The sequence below is a fragment of the Anolis sagrei genome, chromosome Y (genome assembly GCF_037176765.1).
Source record: "Anolis sagrei isolate rAnoSag1 chromosome Y, rAnoSag1.mat, whole genome shotgun sequence".
Taxonomy (NCBI): Eukaryota; Metazoa; Chordata; class Lepidosauria; order Squamata; family Dactyloidae; genus Anolis; species Anolis sagrei.
In genome coordinates, this window is record NC_090035.1 from 76,688,897 (window position 1) to 76,714,022 (window position 25,126).

At 41.4% G+C, this 25,126-nt stretch overlaps 1 protein-coding gene across 1 annotated transcript in view; it reads left to right on the forward strand.

The window, feature by feature from the left end:
• Positions 1 to 25,126, forward strand: part of LOC137095148 (serine/threonine-protein phosphatase 5) — a 44,861-nt gene that overhangs the window by 11,277 nt on the left and 8,458 nt on the right. The window contains exons 2-12 of the mRNA XM_067461453.1: positions 149 to 390; positions 2,570 to 2,717; positions 6,535 to 6,656; positions 10,216 to 10,281; positions 12,274 to 12,372; positions 15,290 to 15,395; positions 18,033 to 18,175; positions 18,382 to 18,469; positions 20,256 to 20,296; positions 23,549 to 23,727; positions 25,041 to 25,122. Coding sequence (XP_067317554.1) covers positions 149 to 390; positions 2,570 to 2,717; positions 6,535 to 6,656; positions 10,216 to 10,281; positions 12,274 to 12,372; positions 15,290 to 15,395; positions 18,033 to 18,175; positions 18,382 to 18,469; positions 20,256 to 20,296; positions 23,549 to 23,727; positions 25,041 to 25,122 — 1,316 coding nt within the window. The remainder of the gene's footprint in view (positions 1 to 148; positions 391 to 2,569; positions 2,718 to 6,534; positions 6,657 to 10,215; positions 10,282 to 12,273; positions 12,373 to 15,289; positions 15,396 to 18,032; positions 18,176 to 18,381; positions 18,470 to 20,255; positions 20,297 to 23,548; positions 23,728 to 25,040; positions 25,123 to 25,126) is intronic.

Here is a 25,126-nt window from a genome sequence, read left to right on the forward strand (position 1 = left end):
TATAAACCTTTAAAAAACTTTACAGAAAGCCTTAGCCTTTCCTTGAACAACTTTGGACCGTGCCTCATAAGGTTGCATATGGTTGTTGTGTCGGTTCTCCAATAAAGGCTCTTCTTTTTATGTTTTTTTCCCCTCCTTCCCTTGTTAGCAAAGGACTACGAGAATGCCGTGAAGTATTACACTCAAGCCATTGAACTGAACCCCACGAATGCTATCTATTATGGCAACCGGAGTTTGGCTTACCTGCGGACGGAATGCTACGGATACGCGCTTGCAGATGCCACCAAGGCCATCGAGTTGGACAAGAAATATATCAAAGGCTACTACAGGAGGGCCACCAGCAACATGGCGTTGGGCAAGTTCAAGGCGGCCTTGCGGGACTACGAGACGGTGAGTGGGAAGGGAGACAGGATGGGAAGGAAGTAGGTCTCCCCTCTTCTTCTGAGGTTGCCCAAACTTGAGGGATGTTGGTTAGTTTGCTCAGAGTTGCACTGCAAAGATGTGGCGGTTTCAGGGTCCACTAAGATGAGCTTTCCTTACAAGTGGGCCATTTACTCCTCACTGGGTGGATTAATGTGCTCCCTCTAGAATTCCTAAAGAGTTGCATGGACCTAGGGATTCCTTCAGATGTGTTCTTCCTGGATAGTAAAAGTTGCTGAAATAGCAGAAATTGACTATTTATTCATTTATTTGCAATATTTATATTCTTCCCCTCTCAGGGCAGATCACAGAATACATATACGGCAAACATTCAATGCCGATTATACAATGACAAGACAGACAACATAGATAGAGGTATCTATAGGCTTTCCCATCTTTCAGCATCTTGGAGGCTGTGCTCGATTCCGGCCATGGGTTCTGGAGTGGGGTGCTGTCACTCCATCTTCCCTTCAGAAGAGTGATTTTAGTTCATAAACTTTCTCCTTTTTGGTGGAATTGCCATGCCTAATACTTCCCCACTTTCAATGTGGTACCTATTTATCTACTCACATTGCTGTTTTCGATGTGCTAAGTGGATGTGGAGCTGGGCTGAAGGTCAGGAGCTCACCCTAATCCAACGTCAAACTGTCAGCCTTTTGGTTGGCAAGATTTATTGCAGCTGTAACTGGTGATTAACCTGCTGTACTAAAGAACAGATAAAACCAGGTTCTTGTGGGTTTTTTCGGGCTATAGAGCCATGTTCTAGAGGCATTTCTCCTGACGTTTTGCCTGCATCTATGGCAAGCATCCTCAGAGGTAGTGGTAGTCAAAGGCTACTACAGGAGGGCCACCAGAGGTAGTCACTACCTCTGAGGATGCTTGCCATAGATGCAGGCGAAACGTCAGGAGAAATGCCTCTAGAACATGGCTCTATAGCCCGAAAAAACCCACAAGAACCTAGTGATTCCAGCCTTGAAAGCCTTCGACAATACACAGATAAAACCCTTTTCACTATTGGTTGAAAAGGGTTTTATCAGCATGGTTGGGAACACTTCAAAAAAAATTCCTGGATGAAAATAAAATTTCAACATGAGGACTTCATGTTCAAAATATTAATCTGTTACATAATATTTGACACAATTAGATTGTATGGAAACGATCGCATGAACTTGATCGTATGGAAACAGCAGTAATTCTTAGGTATATGAAAGAATGCTGTGTAAACAATTTGACAATATGTTTCAATTTTTTTTAAAGGCCAAAAATTTTAATAAATTAGCCAACATTATCTGCTTTGGTTAGAGAAAAAAATAATTAGTTATATATTTAAAAGACTAGGAACACCAGTTGATTTTTTTTTTTTTGCAGAAAAAAATGATTTGATCTCTGAGAGTTTTGAGAATTAGGATTTGATTGTCTAAAGATAAATACGATCTTATATAGAGAGGAATGGTTTTACTATGTGTATTTATTCCCTGCTGAAGACTCAGTCTGGTTTAGTGAACGCAATGGGTTAAACCTTGGTGGTGCAACGGATTAACCTGCTGAGCTGCTGAACTTGCTGACCAAAAGGTTGGCAGTTCGAATAGGGGGAGTGGGGTAAGTTCCCGTTGTTATCCCCAACTTCTGCCAACCTATTGAAAACATATAAGTGTGAGTAGAGCAATGGGTACCGCTTTTGCGGGAAGGTAACGGTGCTCCATGCAGTCATGCTGGCCAAATGACCTTGGAGGTGTCTATGGACAACGCCGGTTCTTTGGCTTAGAAATTGAGATGAACACCACCACCACCCCCCAGAGTCAGACACAACTAGACTTAATGTCAGAGGAAACCTTTACCTTTTGTAATTTATAAGCACCAAAAAGAAGTTGTAAGCTTTTTTTATTGATTTATTGATTTATGACATTTATATATTTATTTCTATGCATTTTCTCATATAATAACTGTTTTCTTTCTGCTTTCATTCATAGTTTCTTAAAATATTTACAAGATTCAATGTATTTGGAAAGTTCTCGATAAAAATAACAAAAAAGAGTTGTTTTTCCAATGTTTTCAAAACCACCTTTATTATTTGCAGTTTTTACAAGGTTCTTATGTCTCTTGTGAAAGTTGAAAGGCTGACTATCTATAACTCCTTCTTTCTTCCCAGGTTGTGAAGGTGAAACCAAACGACAAGGACGCCAAGATGAAGTACCAGGAGTGCAACAAGATTGTGAAACAGAAGGCTTTCGAGCGGGCCATCGCCAGCGACGAGCACAAGCGGTCCGTGGTCGACTCTCTGGACATTGAGAATATGAGTGAGTTTGGGAGCAGAGGAGAACGTGAGAGTGAAAATGGGAGGGTTTCGCTCCAAAGCAAAGGCGAGGTTTCCTTTCTCTTCCATGAAGCATAATAAGCCCCCCATTGCTAAAGCTAGTGACATTAGTTAATCTGACAGGCATTTGGGACTTGCTCAGAGGGGGAACTGAATCCGCATGGCAACAACAAAGGGCAAAAAGGTTGAGCTGCCCGAGGGAGGAACAAGCCCTTTTGTGCCGTTGTCCTTGACTGAAAGCCATAGGGCCCAGATGCCCAGCATCCCATGCATTTTCCTAATTTTAGGAGAAGCTGCCTGTCCATTAATAAACTGTTTCTCTGCAGTGGAGCTTGTGCTGTCCCTCAGTTTCCTAGGTGCTTCTGTGCCTAAGCTGAACATTATTGTCGAGACTTTGCATGCCTACCGTGAACTTCAGGCTCATTGCAAAGAATTCTGGGACATAGTTGAGGACTAGGTTTCTCAACCAGGGTTCCCTGGAATTCTGGGGTTTTGTGTTTGGAAAAAAACTTTATTTTGAACTGTCATAATTTTAATTCAGGGACCTGAAAAGAAGCTCAACACTACTCCGGGGAGAAAAAAAAGTTGGAATGGGCTGATCTGTGGAGCATTTGCTCTTTTTTTGGTGCTTTCTATAAACTAAGGATGGGTTCTAGAAGACTATTACAACATTAGAGTGTTGCATGGTTTCCGGGCTGTAAGGTCATGTTCTAGTAGCATTTTCTCCGGGTTGTTGTAGGTTTTTTCGGGCTATGTGGCCATGTTCTAGAGGCATTCTCTCCTGACGTTTCGCCTGCATTTATGGCAAGCATCCTCAGAGGTAGTGAGGTCACTCACTACCTCTGAGGATGCTAGCCATAGATGCAGGCGAAACGTCAGGAGAGAATGCCTCTAGAACATGGCCATATAGCCCGAAAAAATCTACAGCAACCCAGTGATTCTGGCCATGAAAGCCTTTGACAAAGCATTTTTTTTCTTTTTTCATTTCATTGTCGAAGGCTTTCATAGCTGGAATCACTAGGTTCTTGTGGGTTTTTTCGGGCTATAGAGCCATGTTCTAGAGGCATTTCTCATGACGTTTCGCCTGCATCTATGGCAAGCATCCTCAGAGGTAATGAGGATGCAGGCGAAACGTCGGGAGAAATGCCTCTAGAACATGGCTCTATAGCCCGAAAAAACCCACAAGAACCTAGTTTTTTCATTTCGCCTGCATCTGTGGCTGGCATCTTCAGAGGATCTGATGGTGGTAAAGCAAGTGGAAAATATATACCTGTGGAATGTCCAGAATGGAAGAAAGAACCAATATCTTTTGACCAAGTGTAAAGGGTGCAATTAGCAAGCCTGATTTGAAAGAATTTGAGTGGGATCCATCCATTAGCTTATTTCACGTGCCAGGAAGGTAATGCTCAAGATCCTGCAAGGAAGACTCCAGCAAGACATGGAGATAGAGTTGCCAGATGGACAAGCAGGTTTTAGGGAAGGCAGAGGAACAAGAGACCCAATTGCCAATATCTGCTGGATATTGGAAAAAGGCAGGAAGTTGCAGAGAAACATCTATTTCTGTTTTGTTGACTATTCTAAAGCCTTGGACTGTGTGGATCATAATAAACTGTGGCAAGTTCTTGTTGGTATGAGGAGACCAAGCCACCTTGCCTGTCTCCTGAGGAATCTGTATAAGGACCAAGTAGCAACAGTCAGAACTCACCATGGAGCAACAGACTGGAAAGATTGGGAAAGGCGTACGGCATCCTCTCACCCAACCTATTCAACTTGTATGCAGAACACATCATGCAATGTGCGGGGCTTGACGAATGCAAAGCTGGGGTAAAAATGGCTGGAAGAAACATTAACAACCTTAGATATGCGGATGATACTACTTTGATGTCCAAAAGCGAGGAGGAGCGGAGGAACCCTCTCACCAAGGTGAAAGAAGAAAGTGCAAAAGCTGCAGTTAAACATTAAAAAACCCAAGATGATGGCAACCAGACTGATGGATAGCCAGCAAATAGAGGGAGAAAACGTGGAGTCAGAGACAGGGTTTGTATTTCTCAGTGGGAAGATTACTGCAGACTGCAGCCAGGAAAAAAGAGGACGGTTCCATCTTGGGAGGAGTGCAATGGCCAATCTCGATAAAATAGTAAAGAGTAGAGACATCACACTGGCAACGAACGTCCGCCTAGTTCAAGCAATGGTATTCCACATAGTAACCTATGGATGCAAGAACTGGACCATAAAGAAGATTGAGCGAAGGAAGAGCGATGCTTTTGAAATGAGGAAAATGCTGAGAATGCCTTGGACCACAAGAAGATCCAACCAGTCCATTCTCCGGAAACTAATGCTCAACTGCTCACTATAGAGAAGAATATTAGAGACAGAGATGAAGTACTTTGGCCACATTTATTTTTATTTATTTACAGTATTTATATTCCGCCCTTCTCACCCCGCAGGGGGCTCAAGGCGGATTACAATGTACATATACATGGCAAACATTCAATGCCATAGACACACAACATATATAGACAGAGGCCATTTAACATTCCAGCTTTTTCATGAGGGTATTCTGGCCACCAGGGGAGCTGTCGCTTCACCATCACCATTTGTGACACTGATGAAGTACTTCCTCATTCTTTACAGGCTTGCTGGAGATTTTTATGGTGTTGTAAATTAGCCTCCTTGCTTAAGTGGAACCTAAATTTCCTACTTGACAGATGCAACTGTCTTTCAGGCTGCAAAGGTCATCAGCAAGCTACACAAATTGGTCGGAAGCTCACTCCGACCCGGGCTAGCTTCGAACTCATGACCAACTGTTCTTCTTTATACGCCACATCATGAGAAGACAGAAAAGCTTGGAGAAGATAGTGATGCTGGGGAAAATGGAAGGAAAAAGGAAGAGGGGCCGATCAAGGGATGGATGGTATCTTTGAAGTGACTGGCTTAACCTTGAAGGAGCTGGGGGTGACCATAGCGGACAGGGAGCTCTGGCCTGGGCTGGTCTAGGAGATCACCAAGAGTCGGAAGTGACTGAACAAATCAACAACAGCAACTGAGGAGATTGTATCATGAGGGCATCTGCCTGTAAGCAGCCAGGCCTTTGTTCCTTTGGTGTGTTTATTGCCGGCTTCTAGGAATTGTGGGAGTGAAAGTCCAAAACACTCGGAGGGCTAAAGTTTGCCCATGCCTGATTTAGATGCACCTGAAGGCATCCTCCTTCTATAGGACTTGAAAACTGGTGTGTTACAGTCTTTCTGTTGAGTGAGTTTGGAAGACATCAGGAGGGGCCCTGCCTTTCCCTTTAGGTTTGGAAATGGCTGAGAAGGAGGCCTTCTTGCCTCGTGACTCCCTCCTTTCCAAAGGCAGCCCTGGCCTCTTCCTGCCGGTGACTAATGCCACTTTGCCGGCTGGCTGCGCCGAGGGTTTCCTGCCAGGGCCCAAAATAGACCACAATCTCCCATCATAAATAGATCTCATCACAGAGAGGCTTAATCAGTAAGAGTAAATAGACACCGTTTTTGCAAACGGCACGAGCAAGGCAGCCTTGGTCCTTGCATCTGGATTGAACTCTGGCACAGTTGAAGTCTGAATGCCCCTGAAATCGAATTTTTATAATCCCCTACCTTTGAATGTGTTTGAAGAAAGCTAGAAACAGGATGTTGTGAAGGGCAGTCCAACCCTAGATGATCAGAAAGGCAGGACTCTGTTTTTTAATGGTGGGAGTCATAGTCCAAAACACCTGGAGGGCCGAAGTTTACCCATGCCTGCTCTAAACCATCCCCACCTTTCTCCCCCCCCCCCCCCCCCAGCCATCGAGGACGAGTACAGCGGCCCCAAACTGGACGATGGGAAAGTGACCCCCGAATTCATGAAGGAGCTAATGCAGTGGTACAAGGATCAAAAGAAGCTTCACAGGAAGTGTGCCTACCAGGTACTTCCTCCCCTCTGTTCCAGGGATGCTGAAAATGATGCGTTTGGCGAAACTGGGAGATGATAATTGATAATGATCAATTGATAATGATTAATTGCATGCTGATGCTTTTATGTTAAGCCACTTTGAGTCTCCTGCAGGAGAGATAAAGCAGGGTGTAAATAAATATAATAATAATAATAATAATAATAATAATAATAATAATAATATAAATAAAAATGTAATGTTCAGTTGTGGGATTAACATAACTCAAAAACCACTGGACGAATTGACACCAAATTTGGACACAAGACACCTCTCAAGCCAACAAGTGATCATCACTCATAAAACACCGGAAAACACAGCTGAAGAGACTTAAAAAGCCAAAAAACAAAAATTACATTTCAGCGCATGTGCAAAACCTCACACACACACACACACATATATACACACAAATATATACGCACACATATACACACACAATACACATATACACAGACTGGGCTGCATCAACGCATGGCAGAGGACAGCTAATAATAATAATAATAATAATAATAATATTAATAATAATAATAATAATAATAATATAAATAAATAAAAATGTAATGTTCAGTTGTGGGATTAACATAACTCAAAAATCACTGGACGAATTGACACCAAATTTGGACACAAGACACCTCTCAAGCCAACAAGTGATCATCACTCATAAAACACCGGAAAACACAGCTGAAGAGACTTAAAAAGCCAAAAAACAAAAATTACATTTCAGCGCATGTGCAAAACCTCACACACACACACACACATATATACACACAAATATATACGCACACATATACACACACAATACACATATACACAGACTGGGCTGCATCAACGCATGGCAGAGGACAGCTAATAATAATAATAATAATAATAATAATATTAATAATAATAATAATAATAATATAAATAAATAAAAATGTAATGTTCAGTTGTGGGATTAACATAACTCAAAAATCACTGGACGAATTGACACCAAATTTGGACACAAGACACCTCTCAAGCCAACAAGTGATCATCACTCATAAAACACCGGAAAACACAGCTGAAGAGACCTAAAAAGCCAAAAAACAAAAATTACATTTCAGCACATGTGCAAAACCACACACACACACACACACATATATATATACACACACAAATATATACGCACACATATACACACACAATACACATATACACAGACTGGGCTGCATACACACATATATATACACACACAAATATATACGCACACATATACACACACAATACACATATACACAGACTGGGCTGCATCAACACATGGCAGAGGATAGCTAATGATAATGATAATAATAATAATAATAATAATAATAATAATAATAATAGTCTCCTTGTCCAGATATCCTTCACTTCTTAATCATAATGATCCATATTTCATCATTTGCCCCTGCTTTTTTTAACTTCCAAAGTACCATCAGACCTCCATATCTGTGACTTTAATGTTTATAGATCTGGATTTGATTAATGTGTGCTCTTCAGAAATCTCTGAAGTCCTCCACCTTGGACTTCCATTGGAGAGTGACCAGAGAATGGTAATAGAGGACCTAGGTCCCTTCTACACTTCCATATAATCTAGATCAGGGGTCCTCATACTAAGGCCCGGGGGCCAGATACGGCCCTCCAGGGTCATTTACCCAGCCCTCGTTCAGGGTCAACCTAAGTCTGAAATGACTTGAAAGCACACAACAACAACAACAATCCTATCTTATCAGCCAAAAGCAGACTCACACTTCCCATTGAAATACTAATAAGCTTATATTTGTTAAAATTGTTCATTTTAATGATTGTATTGTTTTAAGTGTTTTCTGCATTACAAATAAGATATGTGCAGTGCGCATAGGAATTCATTCATGTTTTGTTTTTTTCAAATTATAATCGGGCCCTCCAACTGTTTGAGGGACTGTGACCTGGCCCTCTGTTGAAAAAGTTTAAGGACCCTAGATTATCAAAGTAGATAGTCCACGTTGTTTGCCTTGAACCGGGTTATATGAGTCTACACTGCCATATAATCCAGTTCAAATAAGATAATTTGGATTGTATATGGCAGTATAGAAGGGGCCCTAGACATTCGTAGACAAAGCATTTCTAGTTCCACCAGCATGATTCTGTGCTCAGCTTTTGCTAGACGTTGACCATAAAAACATGCTGGAGGACCTAGAGATTTCTATAGAGGCATTCTTTTTAGATATTTTTATACTCTTTCCCTACTTTTGTGGAGATTCTCACCCTCTTACCCCAATGAATGTGGAAGGTCTTTTTCCAATAGCTGTGAAAAAAATGATATATGTGTAAAAGGTAAAGGTAGTCCCCTGACATTAAGTCCAGTCATGTCTGACTCTGGGGTGTGGTGCTCATCTCCATTTCTAAGCCGAAGAGCCAGCGTTGTCCGTAGACAACTCCAAGGTCATGTGGCCGGCATGACTGCATGGAGCGCCGTGTATGTATATGTATATGTGTGTGTGTGTGTGTGTGAGAGAGAGAGAGAGAGTGTATATATATATGAGAGAATGATTTTAGTCAGTGACCAGCATTAAAACAAATAGCAAAAGGTAAATAAACATATGTTTAGGCATTAAATTACAATTTTTAAAAGCAGAGTTAAGAAATGATGTTGAATATAAGAGTTAAAAACAATATTACTGGTAAATATTTGTATATTTACATATACGAATATTTATTTTTGTTTTGTTTTTTACTCTCATACTCAACATAGTTTCCTAACACTGTTATTAAAAAATTGTTTAAAAAACTAACTATGATGTGGTTGTTTATATTCAAAGTTCTCTTATTTAATTCTTCAGTAATACGGAATTTTAATTGGTTACTTACTAGGCAAGAGGTAATTAATGTTGCATTGTTTGGTATTTTATAATTGGGTATTTATTTATTTATTCCGTGCATTTGTACCTGTCCTTCTCACCCCTGGATGGGGACTTTGAGTGGCTTTGCAACAGGCAACCATTAGATGCCAAACACATAAATACATTAAAATAAAGTTATAAACATTCATTTAAAAATTCTGCCAGTTCAGAATCAAAGTCCAAGATCAGTCCATTGCTGGCCGCATAAGTTATATGTACTTACTTGTTAGTTCTGTGTGTGAAAGACTCATGTTCCAAGCATTGCATTTTTTAAAAATAGGATTTAATATATTTAAATAGCTGTGATAAGAGCTGATATGAAACAATGAAATAATAATAATAATAATACTTTATTTGTACCCCGCTACCATCTCCCTAAGGAACTCGGTGCGGCTTACATGAGGCCAAGCCCACAAAACATCAATAAACAAACCTTTCAAGATATTGTAGACACTGTTGACTTATTAGATGCTACAAGACCGTCCTTGGCTTTTTCAAAAATCACTTCTGATCACAGTCTTCTGTACTTGGCTTTAAATGATTACAATTGAAGTGTATAATACTGCTCAGGATATAAATGCATGTTTATTGATTTTACCCCTCTTTTTTGCATCAATCTTTCCTCCTATTTAGCCTGACTTTTCTCTCCCTTCCTGCAGATCTTGGTGCAAGCGAAAGAGGTGCTATCGAAACTCCCCACCTTAGTTGAAACGACGTTAAAAGAAGTGAGTGTATCCCTTTGCAGCCCGAAATTATGGAATAAGCTATAGAGGTCTGTACTCTAGAAATGGACTGAGTTCCACCGATGCTAATACCATAATATGTTGTTATTTGATTTGTTGTTGTTCATTCGTTCAGTTGTCTCCGACTCTTCGTGACCTCATGGACCAGCCCACATCAGAGCTCCCCATCGGCCGTCACCACCCCCAGCTCCTGCAAGGTCAAGCCAGTCACTTCAAGGATGCCATCCATCCATCTTGCCCTTGGTCGGCCCCTCTTCCTTTTGCCTTCCACTTTCCCCAGCATCATTGTCTTCTCTAGGCTTTCCTGTCTCCTCATGATGTGGCCAAAGGACTTCAACTTTGTCTCTAGTCTCCTTCCCTCCAGTGAGCAGTCGGGCTTTATTTCCTGGAGGATGGACTGGTTGGATCTTCTCGCAGTCCAAGGCACTCTCAGAACTTTTGATTTATGGGTTGTTTATTTGCTTTTTTGGGTCGTACTTTACGGCATTGAACGTTTGTCGCTGTATGTTGTGAACTACCCTAAGTCCCCATTGGGAAGATAATGCGGGATAGAAATAAAGTCTTATATTATTACTAGTTTGGGTACCTACCGTTATAATAATAAAAATAAAACTTTATTTGCACCCCGCTACCATCTCCCCAAGGGACTCGGTGCGGCTTACATGAGGCCAAGCCCACAGCACATCAATAAACAAAGGCGATAAAAAATAATCAATACACACAGTTAAAATAAAACTCAAAAACAAAAAATACACAATAAGCAATAACAATAACATACAGCATTTAAAAAACCTATGGCTGGGCCAAATGTAATAATTAAAATTTTAAATTCTGGGGCATGAACAATGTAGGGTAAACTAGGATAGGGTTTTCAAAGGAAGAAGAGGGCGCGCAGGCAATCCTAATGAATACTAAAGTGCATTTGAGGACAGCAATAAGTGTTTTCCTTATTCTGGGAAGGCACACTGGAACAACCACGTTTTCAGGCTCCTCCTAAAAACTGCCAACGTTGGGGCATGTATGATGTCCTTAGGGAGTGAATTCCAGACTCGAGGGGCCACCACCGAAAAGGCGTTGCCCGGGTTATTTGAAAAAGACATTTTTTCCCAAAATGCATACGTTTGTGGGTGAGCTATAACTCACATCAGGGTCAACCCCCTGAAACTCCATCAATAGTTAAAGTTTGTCATGTTGGGCAAGTTTGCTCTAGATCAGGGTTCCTCAAACCTTTTAAACAGAGGGCCAGATCACAGTCCCTCAAACTGTTGGAGGGCCAGATTATAATTTGCAAAAAAGAAAAAAGAAAAAAAGAATGGATTCCTATGCACACTGCACATATCTTATTTGTAGTGCATAAAAACACTTAAAAATAATGCAGTAATTGAAATGAAGAACAATTTTAACAAATATAAACTTATTAGTATTTCAATGGAAAGTGCGGGCCTGCTTTTGGCTGATGAGATAGGATTGTTGTTGTTGTGTGCTTTCAAGTCATTTCAGACTTAGGTTGACCCTGAGCGAGGGCCGGGTAAATGACCTTGGAGGGCCGTATCCGGCCCTCGGGCCTTAGTTTGAGGACTTCTGCTCTAGATCAAGGTTTCTCATCCTGGGGGTCACAAGAGAGTGTCAGAGGGGTCGCCAAAGACCATCAGAAAACACATTCATGCCTCTTCGAATTCTGTAGCACTGCTGGTCACAGCTGACTTCCAGTTAGAGTGCTCAAGGGCCAGAGCTTCCCAGTTCTCGGTGTCTATCACACAATTGTTAAGGTTGGGTTTCAGCCCATCTTTAAATCTCTTTTCCTGTCCACCAACATTACGTTTCCTGTTCTTGAGTTGGGAGGTTTGGGGCACAACCATGTCATGGTCCCTTGGAATTGAACAGAGGGAAATAATCCAGGGCTCATTGCAAAGAAATACGTTTGATTCCACCTGTTGTCTCTACTCCCTATTGTCTCTTCTCTCTTTGCTCCAGACAGAGAAAATCACAGTCTGTGGAGACACCCACGGCCAGTATTACGACCTCCTGAACATATTTGAGTTGAATGGGCTGCCGGCAGAAACAAACCCCTATGTATCCTTTCTTGGTGCTCCGTTCTGGGTCTCTTGTATTGATCACCTCCTCTCTTTGGAGGGAAGCAGGAGTCATAATGCAGGCGGCATTCCTTTTTTATTATTTCACTAGCTGTACCTGTCACGCGTTGCTGCGACCAACCTTCCCTCCCTCTTTTTCTCCTTTCTTTTTCTCCTCCTTTCCCTCTTTCGTTCCTTCCTTCGCCTTTTTTCTTTCCTTCTCTCCTTCCTTCCTTCTCTTCCTTTCCTTCCCCTCTTTTCTTTCCCTTCCTCTTTCTCTCCTTCCTTCCTTCCCTCTTTCCTTCCTTCCTTCCCCTTTTTTCTTTCATTCTCTCCTTCCTTCCTTCTCTTCCTCTTCCTTCCCCCCTTTTTTTTCGCTTCCTCTTTCTCTCCTTCTTTCCTTCCTTTCCTCTTTCCTTCTCTTCTTCCTTCCTTCTCTTCCTTTCCTTCCCCCCTTTTCTTTCGCTTCCTCTTTTTCTCCTTCCTTCCCTCTTTCCTTCCTTCCTTCCCCTTTTTTCTTTCCTTCTCTTCCTCTTCCTTCCCCCCTTTTCTTTTGCTTCCTCTTTCTCTCCTTCCTTCCTTCCCCTTTTTCTTTCCTTCTCTCCTTCCTTCCTTCTCTTCCTTTCCTTCCCCCCATTTCTTTCGCTTCCTCTTTCTCTCCTTCCTTCCCTCTTTCCTTCCTTCCTTCCCCTTTTTTCTTTCATTCTCTCCTTCCTTCCTTCTCTTCCCCCCTTTTCTTTCCCTTCCTCTTTCTCCCCTTTCTTCCTTCTCTACCCATTCTTGGACTGTAACTCCCAGCAGTCCTCCTGATTGATTGATCTATCTACCTACTTATCTGTCTTTATCTAATCTATCTATCTCGAGGATTGATGGGAGCTGCAGTCCAGGAATAGAAAATTGGAAATATGCAGGGATTGGGATGCTCTCAAAGAAATCCAAGGAGAAGAAAGCTTGCCTCTTGGAAGCAGTGCATTTGGATCATCCTCCTCTCCTAAAGGGCCTGGTCTAGGGGATGCTGGGAGCTGTAGTCTGGAAAAGAGTGTGGTCATGCTATTGCGTGTTTTGTTTGCCGGGGGAATCATTTTTGCTCATGCGCTGTAGTGTCGTTTTACTTTTTTTTAGCTTTTTAAGTCTCTTCCAATGTGTTTTTCAGTGTTTTTATGAGTGATGGTCACTCGTTGGCCTGATAGGTGTCTTGTGCCCAAATTTGGTGTCAATTCGTCCAGTGGTTTTTGAGTTATGTTAATCCCACAAACAAATGTTACATTTTTATTTATATAGACTAGCTGTACCAGCCATGCATTGCTGTGGCCAACCTTCCCTCCCTCTTTCTCTCCTTCTTTCCCTCCTTCCTTCGCTCCCTCTTTCATTCCTTCCTTCCCTTTTCTTCTTTCCTTCTCTCCTTCCTTCCTTCTCTACCTCTTTCCTTCCTTTTCCTTTTCCTTCCCTTTCTCTCCTTTCTTCCTTCTCTGCCTCTTTCCTTCCTTCCTTCACTTTTTGCTTCCATTCTTCCTTTTGTCTTTCCTTCCCTCCCTCTTTCTCTCCTTCTTTCCCTCCTTCCTTCACTCCCTCTTTCATTCTTTCCTTCCCTTTTCTTCTTTCCTTCTCTCCTTCCTTCCTTCTCTACCTCTTTCCTTCCTTTTTCTTTTCCTTCCCTTTCTCTCCTTCCTTCCTTCTCTGCCTCTTTCCTTCCTCCCTTCACTTTTTGCTTCCATTCTTCCTTTTGTCTTTCCTTCCTCTTTCTCTCCTTTCTTCCATTTCCACCTCTTTCCCTCCTTCCTTCACTCCCTTTTCTTCCTTTCCTTCTCTCCTTCCTTCTCTACCTCTTTCTTTCCTTCCCTTTTTTCCCTCTTTCTCTTTCCTTCTCTACCTCTTCCTTCCTTTGCTTTTTGCTTCCATCCTTCCTTCTGTCTTTCCTTCCCTCCCTCTTTCTCCCTTTATTTCTTTTTCCTTTGCTCCCTCTTTCCCTCTTTTCCTTTTTTCTTTCCTCTCCTTCCTTCTTTCTCTACCCCTTTCTTTCCATCCCTTTTTTCCTCTTTCTCTCCTTTCTTCCTTCTTTACTTCCTTCCTTCCTTCCTTCATTTGTTCATTCTTTGCTTCCATGCTTCCTTCCTCTCTTCCTTCCTTCCTTCCTTCCTTCTCCCCTTCCTTCCCTCCCTCTTCCTTCCCTTCCCCCCGCCCCTGTATCGTCATTTAGCTTTTCCTAATTAAGCTTTTTGGGGGTTTAAGTCCTTTCTACTTTTTTGGGGGGGGGGAGTTCTGAGTGATGGTCACTCGTTGGTCTGTTAAGGGTGTAGTGTCCAAATTTCGTGTCATTTCACCCAGTGGTTTTTGAGTTATGTTAATCCCACAAACAAACATTACATTTTTATTTATATAGATTGTCACAATTGTATAACATCAAGGAAAAGCGGGGTGGGAAAAAGATGGGAAATAAAGAAAAGTATGATGGAGTTTTGTTAGCATATAAATCTAACAGGAATCTAGCATATAAAGAAATTCCATCTACAATATCTTCTTCTATTCGAAGAACAAGTAGATTCTTGTCATCTGGCATTCGTATTAATCTTCTTATATTGTCCCATCTTTTCTTTATCTTTTCCCCCAAGCCTGCATGATAAGTGTTCCTTTTATCAGTTTACTTAGACATACTCTATTTTCCCCTTAGTTTCAGTAATATCCATCTGTCTACATATCCCGGTGGTGCAATGGGTTAAACCCTTGTGCCGGCGGGATTGAAAATCGACAGGTCAGAGGTTCAAATCCGGGGAGAGCGCGGATGAGCTCCCTTTGTCAGCTCCAGCTCCCCATGCAGGGACATGAGAGAAGGGTGATAACAGATCAAAAACATCTGGGTGTCCTCTGGGCACCAGAATTGTATTTATTTTTCCTGAGCCGAAGTCTCTTCACCGCGTCAGATATTCAACGGGGATTTTGTTGACCGCGGCTCCTTCTCTGTGGAGGTGATATTAACGCTGTTTGGTTTTAAGCTGCTATACCCAGACCATTTCCACCTACTTCGAGGTAAGGCTCTCCTCCTCCTCCTACCCATCTTGCCAGACAGATGAAGCACCTACCAATAGCAATAGGTCTTTGTATTGGAAATTCCATAACCTATTGGAAATAAGTACACCACAACCTTATTGAAAAGGTAAAAATGGTGACAAACGAGAATCGCCATGAACATGTGGAGACCACCTTTTGAAAACCACTAGTCAAGAAAAGCATGACCTTGTTAGAAGTTAACTCCTTGAACCAGTGATATTCATAAGCATTCGTGTAATGGCACACAGGTAACTCGACTGTTAAACTGAAGAACCATGTCTTTAAACTGCCAAGAATAAAGACATGCCACTACAAAAATATATTGGATTAGCAGAGGATAGTCCTTTCTTTGAAATAGAATTTGCAGTTGCGATTGCCCAAAAGATATATACTCTCTTGAAACCTCTTAGTTAAAATATGCACTCAAGAGACAAAAACAAAAATAGCATACTTGTTTACTCATAAATAACTTGCATTAATTCACCATACAGGCACATTTCTTGTTAGAGTTCAGTTAGATAAGATGTAGTTTCTTCTCTGTGTTGATACTTACCGTATATACTCGAGTATAAGCCGACCCGAATATAAGCCGAGGCACCTAATTTTATCACAAAAAACTGGGAAAACATATTGATTTGAGTATAAGCTGAGGGTGGAAAATGCAGCATCTACTGGTAAATTTCAAAATAAAAATAGATACCAATAAAATTACATTAATTGAGGCATCAGTAGATTAAATATTTACATAAAACTGTAATTTAAGATAAGACTGCCCAACTCTGATTAAACCATTATTCTAACCTTCTTCAATGTGCTTATGTATCCTCCCAATAATAATAGAGTAAAATAATAAATGTAATAATAATAATAGAAATGTAATAATACCAGTAATTATGTTGTAAAATAATACATGTAATAACAATAATAAATAGAGTAAAATAATAAATGTAATAATAATAATAATAATAATAATAATAATAATAATAATAATAGAGTAAAATTATAAATGTAATAAAAATAATAGAGTAAAATAATAAATAACTTTGATTCGAGTATAAGCCGAGGGGGACTTTTTCAGCCTAAAAAAGGGCTGAAAAACTAGGCTTATACTCAAGTATATACAGTAAATCAATACTCCCTGACCAAATTTCGCACAAAATGACCTCAGAAGCACTTTATTTTATGGTTCATGCAATTAAACCCTTCCTCATCCCAGACCCCCCTTCGCGATAATTTACATTGCCCAATCTCCCAGTGTTTTAAAATGTTATCCTTAAATCTATCGGGCGTAAAAAAATGTTGATTCTCATAGTCCTTTTAACTTCTCAGTCAAAGACTAGAAATTAGATTAGAATTCAATAGTTTGTTCTGCAGAAGAACTAAGGGATGGTTTTCAATCAAGAAAAATGCCCCATTTGAGTGCTTCTGAATCATGGGTTTTGTAGTCTCAACTTGACGTAAATATGCGCACGTGAACATATGAAATCCAATTTTCTTTTTCCCCATCTGCCTGTAAATTTTGCCACTCACCCCAGCACCTCTGTGTCTCTTTTCTGTTCTGTAAACAATTCTGTGTTCTCAAATAATAATAATAATAATAATAATAATAATAATAATATTCTTTATTTATACCCTGCCACCATCTCCCCCAATGGGTACTCGGAGCGGCTTACATGGGACCAAGCCTGAACAACAAATTACAATACAAAAATACAAATTGCAATAAAATAAACAACATATCAATAAAGTATAAAATATCAAAGCATATAAAAATATACACAAAACATAGAAACATAATGACAGAGAGCGGGCCACATGTACATAAAATGATTTAAAAACTCAGGGTGAGATAAAGGGGCAGACCTTTTGTAAGGGAGAACTCATAGAGAGACAGAGAAGTAAACAAACCTTCGTACGGCGGGGGGGGGGGGGAGAACCCCTGGAGCAAGAACGTTGAGACAAGATTACTATGCTGGCTGTTGTATTGGATCACACGTTGGACACTTCCCAAGTGTCTAGGATTGTGTGATATATTGGCAAATAATGCGTGCAGATTTGAGTAGGGTGGCCTTTTGCAGCTGGCAGATGTTAATTTGTCAGCGCCAATTGTGTTTAACTGCAGGCCAAGGTCTTTAGCCACTGCACCCAGTGTGCCGATCACCACTGGGGCCACCTTGACTGGCTTTTCCAGTTGTTTTTCTTCAATCCTGCTGTTGCATGGGATTGCAAAATTGATATTATTATCATTATTATATTTATTTATACCCTTCTTTATCTCTTCCAAAGGAGACTCAATGCAGCTTAACACAAAAACATTAGCGTACAATGTTTTTATGTTAATATGCAAACATTAAAACAGAATTCATTATAAACAGTATCTTTTAAAAAATCACTAAATCCACTAAAACATATTCAAAGTTGTAAACCACAGTTCAGTCAGTCTGATTTCTCTCCTAACCTCTCACACAAATCTCTCTTGTCCTGTCACTTATTCTCTTTCCGTATCCCATCGCTCTTTCTCCTTCTCCTCTTCCTTTTAACCCATTCCTGTGGAATTTACATTTCCTCGTCCCAACACCGTCTTCTCTGTATTTCCCCCTTTGCCTGCCTTTCCAGGGAACCACGAAACAGACAACATGAACCAAATTTACGGGTTTGAAGGCGAAGTGAAGGCCAAATACACAGCCCAGATGTTTGAGCTCTTCAGCGAAGTGTTTGAGTGGCTTCCTCTGGCGCAGTGCATCAACGGCAAAGTCTTGGTAAGATAGTCCTGCAGCTTAGGAGGTGGGAAAGCAAACTTGGGCCCGCCCGGTGTTTTGGACTTCAACTCCCACAATTCCTAACAGCCGGTAGGCTGTTAGGAATTGTGGGAGTTGAAGTCCAAAACACCGGGCGGGCCCAAATTTGCCCATGCCCTATGTTACTCCATTGGTGATCCTGTTATATTTTTCCTCCCCTTAAATAGATAATGCACGGTGGGCTTTTCAGTGAAGATGGAGTAACGTTAGATGATATCAGGAAGATCGAACGGAATCGGCAACCTCCTGATTCAGGTAAATAATACGGAAGGTGAACTCTAATGCATCACATTTGTGAGCGGGATTATCTGCTCCCTCTGCAGGCAGTTGCCCAGCAAATGAAATCATGGTTCGTTTTTGTATATTAATGGGATTCTTTCATGTGTAAATTGCACTCGAGGAAAAGAAATGTCACTAATCCCAAATGACAAGAGTTGTGTGGCCTTAAACATTAGAGCAGAGTTACAGCAAGCCCCATGTTAGTTATATTATATCACATGATTTTTGTTTCCTGGGTTATAAATGTCATTTTTTAATTATTTCTATCATAAAAACATAGAAAAGGGGTTTTAAAGTGCACAAAAGTTTTAAAAATGGCATATGAAAGGTTAAAAGGCTGGGACATGGATCTGAAACACCTTAGTGGGTGATCTGCATAGGGAACTGGACGGGGGATTGTGTCCCTTTTGGTTCTCCTGGACCTCTCCGCAGCCTTCGATACAGTAGACCAGTGGTTCTCAACCTTCCTAATGCCGCGACCCCTTAATACAGTTCCTCATGTTGTGGTGACCCCCAACCATAAAATTATTTTCGTTGCTACTTCAGAATTGTCATTTTGCTACTGTTATGAATTGTGATATAAATATCTGATATACAGGATGATATTCACTGGACCAAATTTGGCAGAAATACCCAATATGTCCAAATTTGAATACTGGTGGGGTTGGGAGGGATTGATTTTGTCACTTGGGAGTTGTAGTTGCTGGGATTTATAGTTCACCTACAATCAAAGAGCATTCTGAACTCCACCGACGTTGGGATTGAACCGAACTTGGCACACAGAACTCCTGTGGCCAACAAAAAGTACTGGAAGGGTTTGGTGGGCATTGACCTTCAGTTTTGGAGTTGTAGTTCACCTACATCCAGAGATCACTGTGGACTCAAACAATGATGGATCTGAACCAAACTGCACGAATACTCAATTTGCCCAAATGTGAACACTGGTGGAGTTTGGGGAACATAGAATCTTGACATTTGGGAGTTGTAGTTGCTGGGATGTATAGTTCGCCTACAATCAAAGAGCATTCTGAACTCCACCAGCAATGGAATTGAACCAAATTTGGTACACAGAACTCCCATGACCAAGAGAAAATCCTGGAAGGGTTTAGTGGGCATTGACCTTCGGTTTTGGAGTTGTAGTTCACCTACATCCAGAGAGCACTGTGGACTCAAACAATGATGGATCATGACCCAACTTGGCACGAATACTCAATATGCCCAAATGTGAACACTGGTGGAATTTGAGGAAAATAAACCTTGACATTTGGGAGTTATAGTTGCTAGGATTTATAGTTCACTTACAATCAAAGACATTCTGAACCCCACCAATGATAGAATTGGGCCAAACCTGCCACACAGAACCCCCATGACCAACATAAAATACTGTGTTTTCTAATGGTCTTTGGCGACCCCTCTGACACCCCCTCGTGGCCCCCTCAGGAGTCCCGACCCCCAGGTTGAGAAACACCGCAGTAGACCATGTTATCCTTCTGAGTCGCGTCATGGGACTGGTTCTATGAACCGCCGACCTTTCAGTCAGCAAGTTCAGTACCTCAGCGGTTTAACCCGCTGCACCACCAGTGGTTTCCACTTGCACCTTGCCTATTATACCAGCTACAGTTCTACCAACCTGAATGGAATTCCATTCTTTTCCATCTCTAGTTTGATTGGGTGGTTTACAACAGACATGTTTGACACTCAGGTCTTCCTTTCTGGGTTTCCTTTGATATTTTTAACTGATTTTCCACATTCTCATTGGCAGGTCCCATGTGTGACTTACTCTGGTCAGACCCTCAACCTCAGGTAAGGCCTACTTTCGTTCTACCTGCACTTTACCCTGGTGCAAATGTTTGCCAGGCATCCTAGGGACCCCTTCTCTTCTTTGTCTATCTTTGTCTGAAATAGTTGCAGATTATGGGCACACATGCTTTGCATAAGGTAAAACTACCGCTCTAGGCCAGAGTGAAGAGAGAGTGGGCCAGGGGACAGTTCCACCTTGTCTCCTGTGCTATGTTAATAATATAATATAATATAATATAATATAATATAATATAATATAATATAATATAATATAATATATTGTATATACATATAATATTATAACGTAATGCAATATAATACTACCAATAAAATATTACTAATTATATATTTATATTACATGTAATATTACTAATAATATTACAATATAATGGTATAATACAATATAGTAATATTTAATACTGATATTGTACTATGCTTTTAATATAATATATTGTATGTATATATATCTTGTAAGCTGCTCTGAGTCCCCTTTGGGGTGAGAAGGGTGGCATATAAATGTCTTAAATAAAAATAAATGAGATTGGGTGCCAAGCTGTATGTTGTTATAGGACAAAGGGGTGTGTGTGTGTGTTTATTTATTTATTCACAGAATATATATTCCACCCTTCTCACCCCAAAGGGGACTCAGGACGGATCACAGAACACGTATACAGCCAAATTCAATGCCATTATACATTGACAAGACAGACAATTGTACATAGATAGAGATTAAGGTCCTCCGGGGAGGCCCTGCTTTCTGTCCCGCCATTGTCACAGGCACGATTGGTGGGGACGAGAGACAGGGCCTTCTCAGTGATTGCTCCCCGGTTATGGAACTCCCTTCGTGGTGAGATCAGGTCGGCCCCCTCCCTCCTGTCCTTTAGAAGGATGGTAAAAACTTGACTGTGGGACCAAGCTTTCGGGATAGGGCAATAAAGCGGCAATAGGAAATGACTAGGACGGTTTTAAATGGTGTATTTTAATATATGTTTTTTAATGTTTATGTATTGTATGTGAATCTGTGTCCTGGCATTGAATGTTTGCCGTATATATGCTGTGCTCCACCCCGAGTCCTCTTCGGGGTGAGAAAGGCGGAATATAAATGTTTTCAATTAAAAAAAATAGATAGATAGAGATATATATAGGCATCTTGGAGGCTGTGCTCGGTTTCAGCCACAGGGGGTGCTGTTGCTCCACTTTCTCTGCCGAAGAGCTTTTGTTCGTAAACTTCCTCCTTGATTGAATTGCCGGCATTTTTCTGTCATTTCCTTATGGGTGCCTTAAATACCTCCCCGCTTTTAAAACAGTACATTTTGTTTTCAAACTGCTAGGTAGGCAGAAGCTGCGCTAAAGGCCAGGAGCTCACCCCGACCCCGGGCTTCAAACTGTCAACCTTTCTGCAGATTTACTGCAACTGGCGGTTAATTTTGACACAATACACCTAACAATCCAACGAGTGTCCCTCACCCCTAAAAACACCAAAAAAGCCCATCAGACCAGACTTAAAAACCCAAAAAATACACCATGTATACATATACGCTCAATATACATATACACACATTCATACACACACACATATAATGAACAAGTACACACAAATATATATACCGTATATTCCGGCATATAAGATGACTGGGCGTATAAGACGACCCCCCAACTTTTCCAGTTAAAATATAGAGTTAAGACGACTTCCATGCATAAGACTACACCCGCGTATAAGACGACCCCTGACTTTTGAGAAGATTTTCTTGGGTTAAAAAGTAGTCTTATACGCCAAAATATACTGTATATACACACATGCACACGTATACACACATATATACATATACACATGCACACACATATAGATATACACATACACACACATATATATACACACAAATATGCAAATAGACAAGCATACACACATATATAATATACATAAACACACAAATATATAAACCCATATATAGACATGCACACACACACACACACACATACACATAGATAGATAGATAGATAGATAGATAGATAGATAGATAGATAGATAGATAGATACGCAAACACACATATATACACAAATATATACTCAGACTGGACCACAGCAACATGTGGCAGGGGACAGCTAATAATAATAATAATAATAATAATAATAATAATAATAATAACAATAATAGTCTTTATTTATATCCCACCACTCTCTCCCCAAAGGGGACTCGGAGTGGCTTACATGAGGCACAAGCCTTGTATCTTGTGCAGTACGTGAGCAGTACGTGTGAAAAAGATCTTGGAGTCCTCGTGGACAACAAGTTAAACATGAGCCAACAATGTGATGTGGCGGCAAAAAAAGCCAATGGGATTTTGGCCTGCATCAATAGGAGCATAGTGTCTAGATCTAAGGAAGTCATGCTACCCCTCTATTCTGTTTTGGTTAGACCACATCTGGAATATTGTGTCCAATTCTGGGCACCACAATTCAAGAGAGATATTGACAAGCTGGAATGTGTCCAGAGGAGGGCGACTAAAATGATAAAAGGTCTGGAGAACAAGCCCTATGAGGAGCAGCTTAAGGAGCTGGGCATGTTTAGCCTGCAGAAGAGAAGGCTGAGAGGGGATATGATAGCCATGTATAAATATGTGAGAGGAAGCCACAGGGAGGAGGGAGCAAGCTTGTTTTCTGCTTCCCTGGAGACTAGGACGTGGAACAATGGCTTCAAACTACAAGAGAGGAGATTCCATCTGAACACGAGGAAGAACTTCCTGACTGTGAGAGCCATTCAGCAGTGGAACTCTCTGCCCCGGAGTGTGGTGGAGGCTCCTTCTTTGGAAGCTTTTAAACAGAGGCTGGATGGCCATCTGTCAGGAGTGATTTGAATGCAATATTCCTGCTTCTTGGCAGAATGGGGTTGGACTGGATGGCCCACGAGGTCTCTTCCAACTCTTTGATTCTATGATTCTATGATTCTATCTAAATCCAAACCTCTCTCTCTTGTCGAAACAAAACCAAACTTCAGCTGTCCAGATACTGCTGTATCTCAACTCCCATAAGCTCTAGCCATGATGTCTAATGGTGAGGAATACAGGAGTTGTAGTCCAAAACACCTGGAGGGCCCAAGTTGGCCCATGCCTGAATCAGACACACAAACTCACTGCCTTTCTGGCTCCCTTGTGATCTACCAATATAGCAGAACTCATGGCTGGAACATCACTTAGAAAGAAGCTGGGGCTAAACATAAGCACCTTTGCGTGCCTTCCTTCTTGTCTCGCCTCCTCCAGAACGGCCGGTCGATCAGCAAACGGGGCGTGAGCTGCCAGTTCGGGCCCGACGTCACCCAAAGCTTCCTGGAACGCAACCATTTAGACTACATCATCCGCAGCCACGAAGTCAAGCCCGAGGGATACGAGGTGGCCCACGACGGCAAGTGCGTCACTGTGTTCTCTGCCCCCAACTACTGGTGAGTGAGCAAATGGAAAACCATATATACTACAAACTTTCTTCTATCTATATAAATAAAAATGTAATGTCAGTTTGTGGGATTAACAGAACTCAAAAAACACTGGACGAATTGACACCAAATTTGGACACAAGACACCTAACAACCCAATGTATGTCCTTCACTCAAAAAAATTGATTTTGTCATTTGGGAGTTGTCGTTGCTGGGATTTATAGTTCACCTACAATCAAAGAGCATTCTGAACCCCACCAATGAATTGAACCAAACTTGGCACACAGTTCTCCCGTGACCAACAGAAAATACTGGAAGGGTTCGGTGGGCAGTGTCCTTTGGTTTTGGAGTTGTAGTTCACCTACATCCAGAGATCACTGCGGACACAAACAATGATGGATCTGGACCAAACTTGGCACAAATACTCAGTATGCCCAAATGTGAACACTGGTGGAGTTTAGGGAAAATAGAATCTTGACATTTGGGAGTTGTAGTTGCTGGGATTTATAGTTCACCTACAATCACAGAGCATTCTGAACCCCACCAACGATAGAATTGGGCCAAACCTCCCACACAGAACCCCCATGTGGGCCACAGCAACACGTGGCAGGGGACGTCTAGTCTATATAAATAAAAATGTAATGTCCGTTTGTGGGATTAACAGAACTCAAAAACCACTGGAGGAATTGACACCAAATTTGGACACAAGACACCTAACAACCCAATGTATGCCCTTCACTCAAAAAATTGATTTTGTCATTTGGGAGTTGTAGTTGCTGGGATTTATAGTTCACCTACCATCACAGAGCATTCTAAACCCCACCAACGATAGAATTGGGCCAAACCTCCCACACAGAACCCCCATGCAGGCCACAGCAACACGTGGCAGGGGACAGCTAGTACATATAATAAAAGTAAAAATGCGTATGTGTATGTGGCTAGGGTGCCCACTACCACAGACAAGCTCCCACTTCCACAGATAGTTGTAGCTCCCACTACTAAGGAGACACCAAAGGCCCTCCCTCCAGTAACATTGCAGGTTATAGTAAGTCCCATGAACATGTACAAGAGCCCTGTCAATGTCCTCCTCCACAAACCACAAACACAAGACTGCCCACCACCCAAGTGAAGGGGACAATTTCATCCTAGATTTTCTGTTTTTCCTCCACCACAGGCATCCCAGTGACAGGTTTGGAACAAGTCACATAGTGATGCACTGTTTTCCCATCTGTTTTGGACGCCAAATGCCCCGACTCCTTTTCCCGATCCCAGTTTGAGACCTGACTGTACTCACAACCCTTTTTTTGACCATTTCTTGCCAGTGACCAGATGGGCAATAAAGGTTCCTACATCCACTTGAAAGGCTCAGACCTGCGGCCGGAATTCCACCAGTTCACAGCAGTGGTGA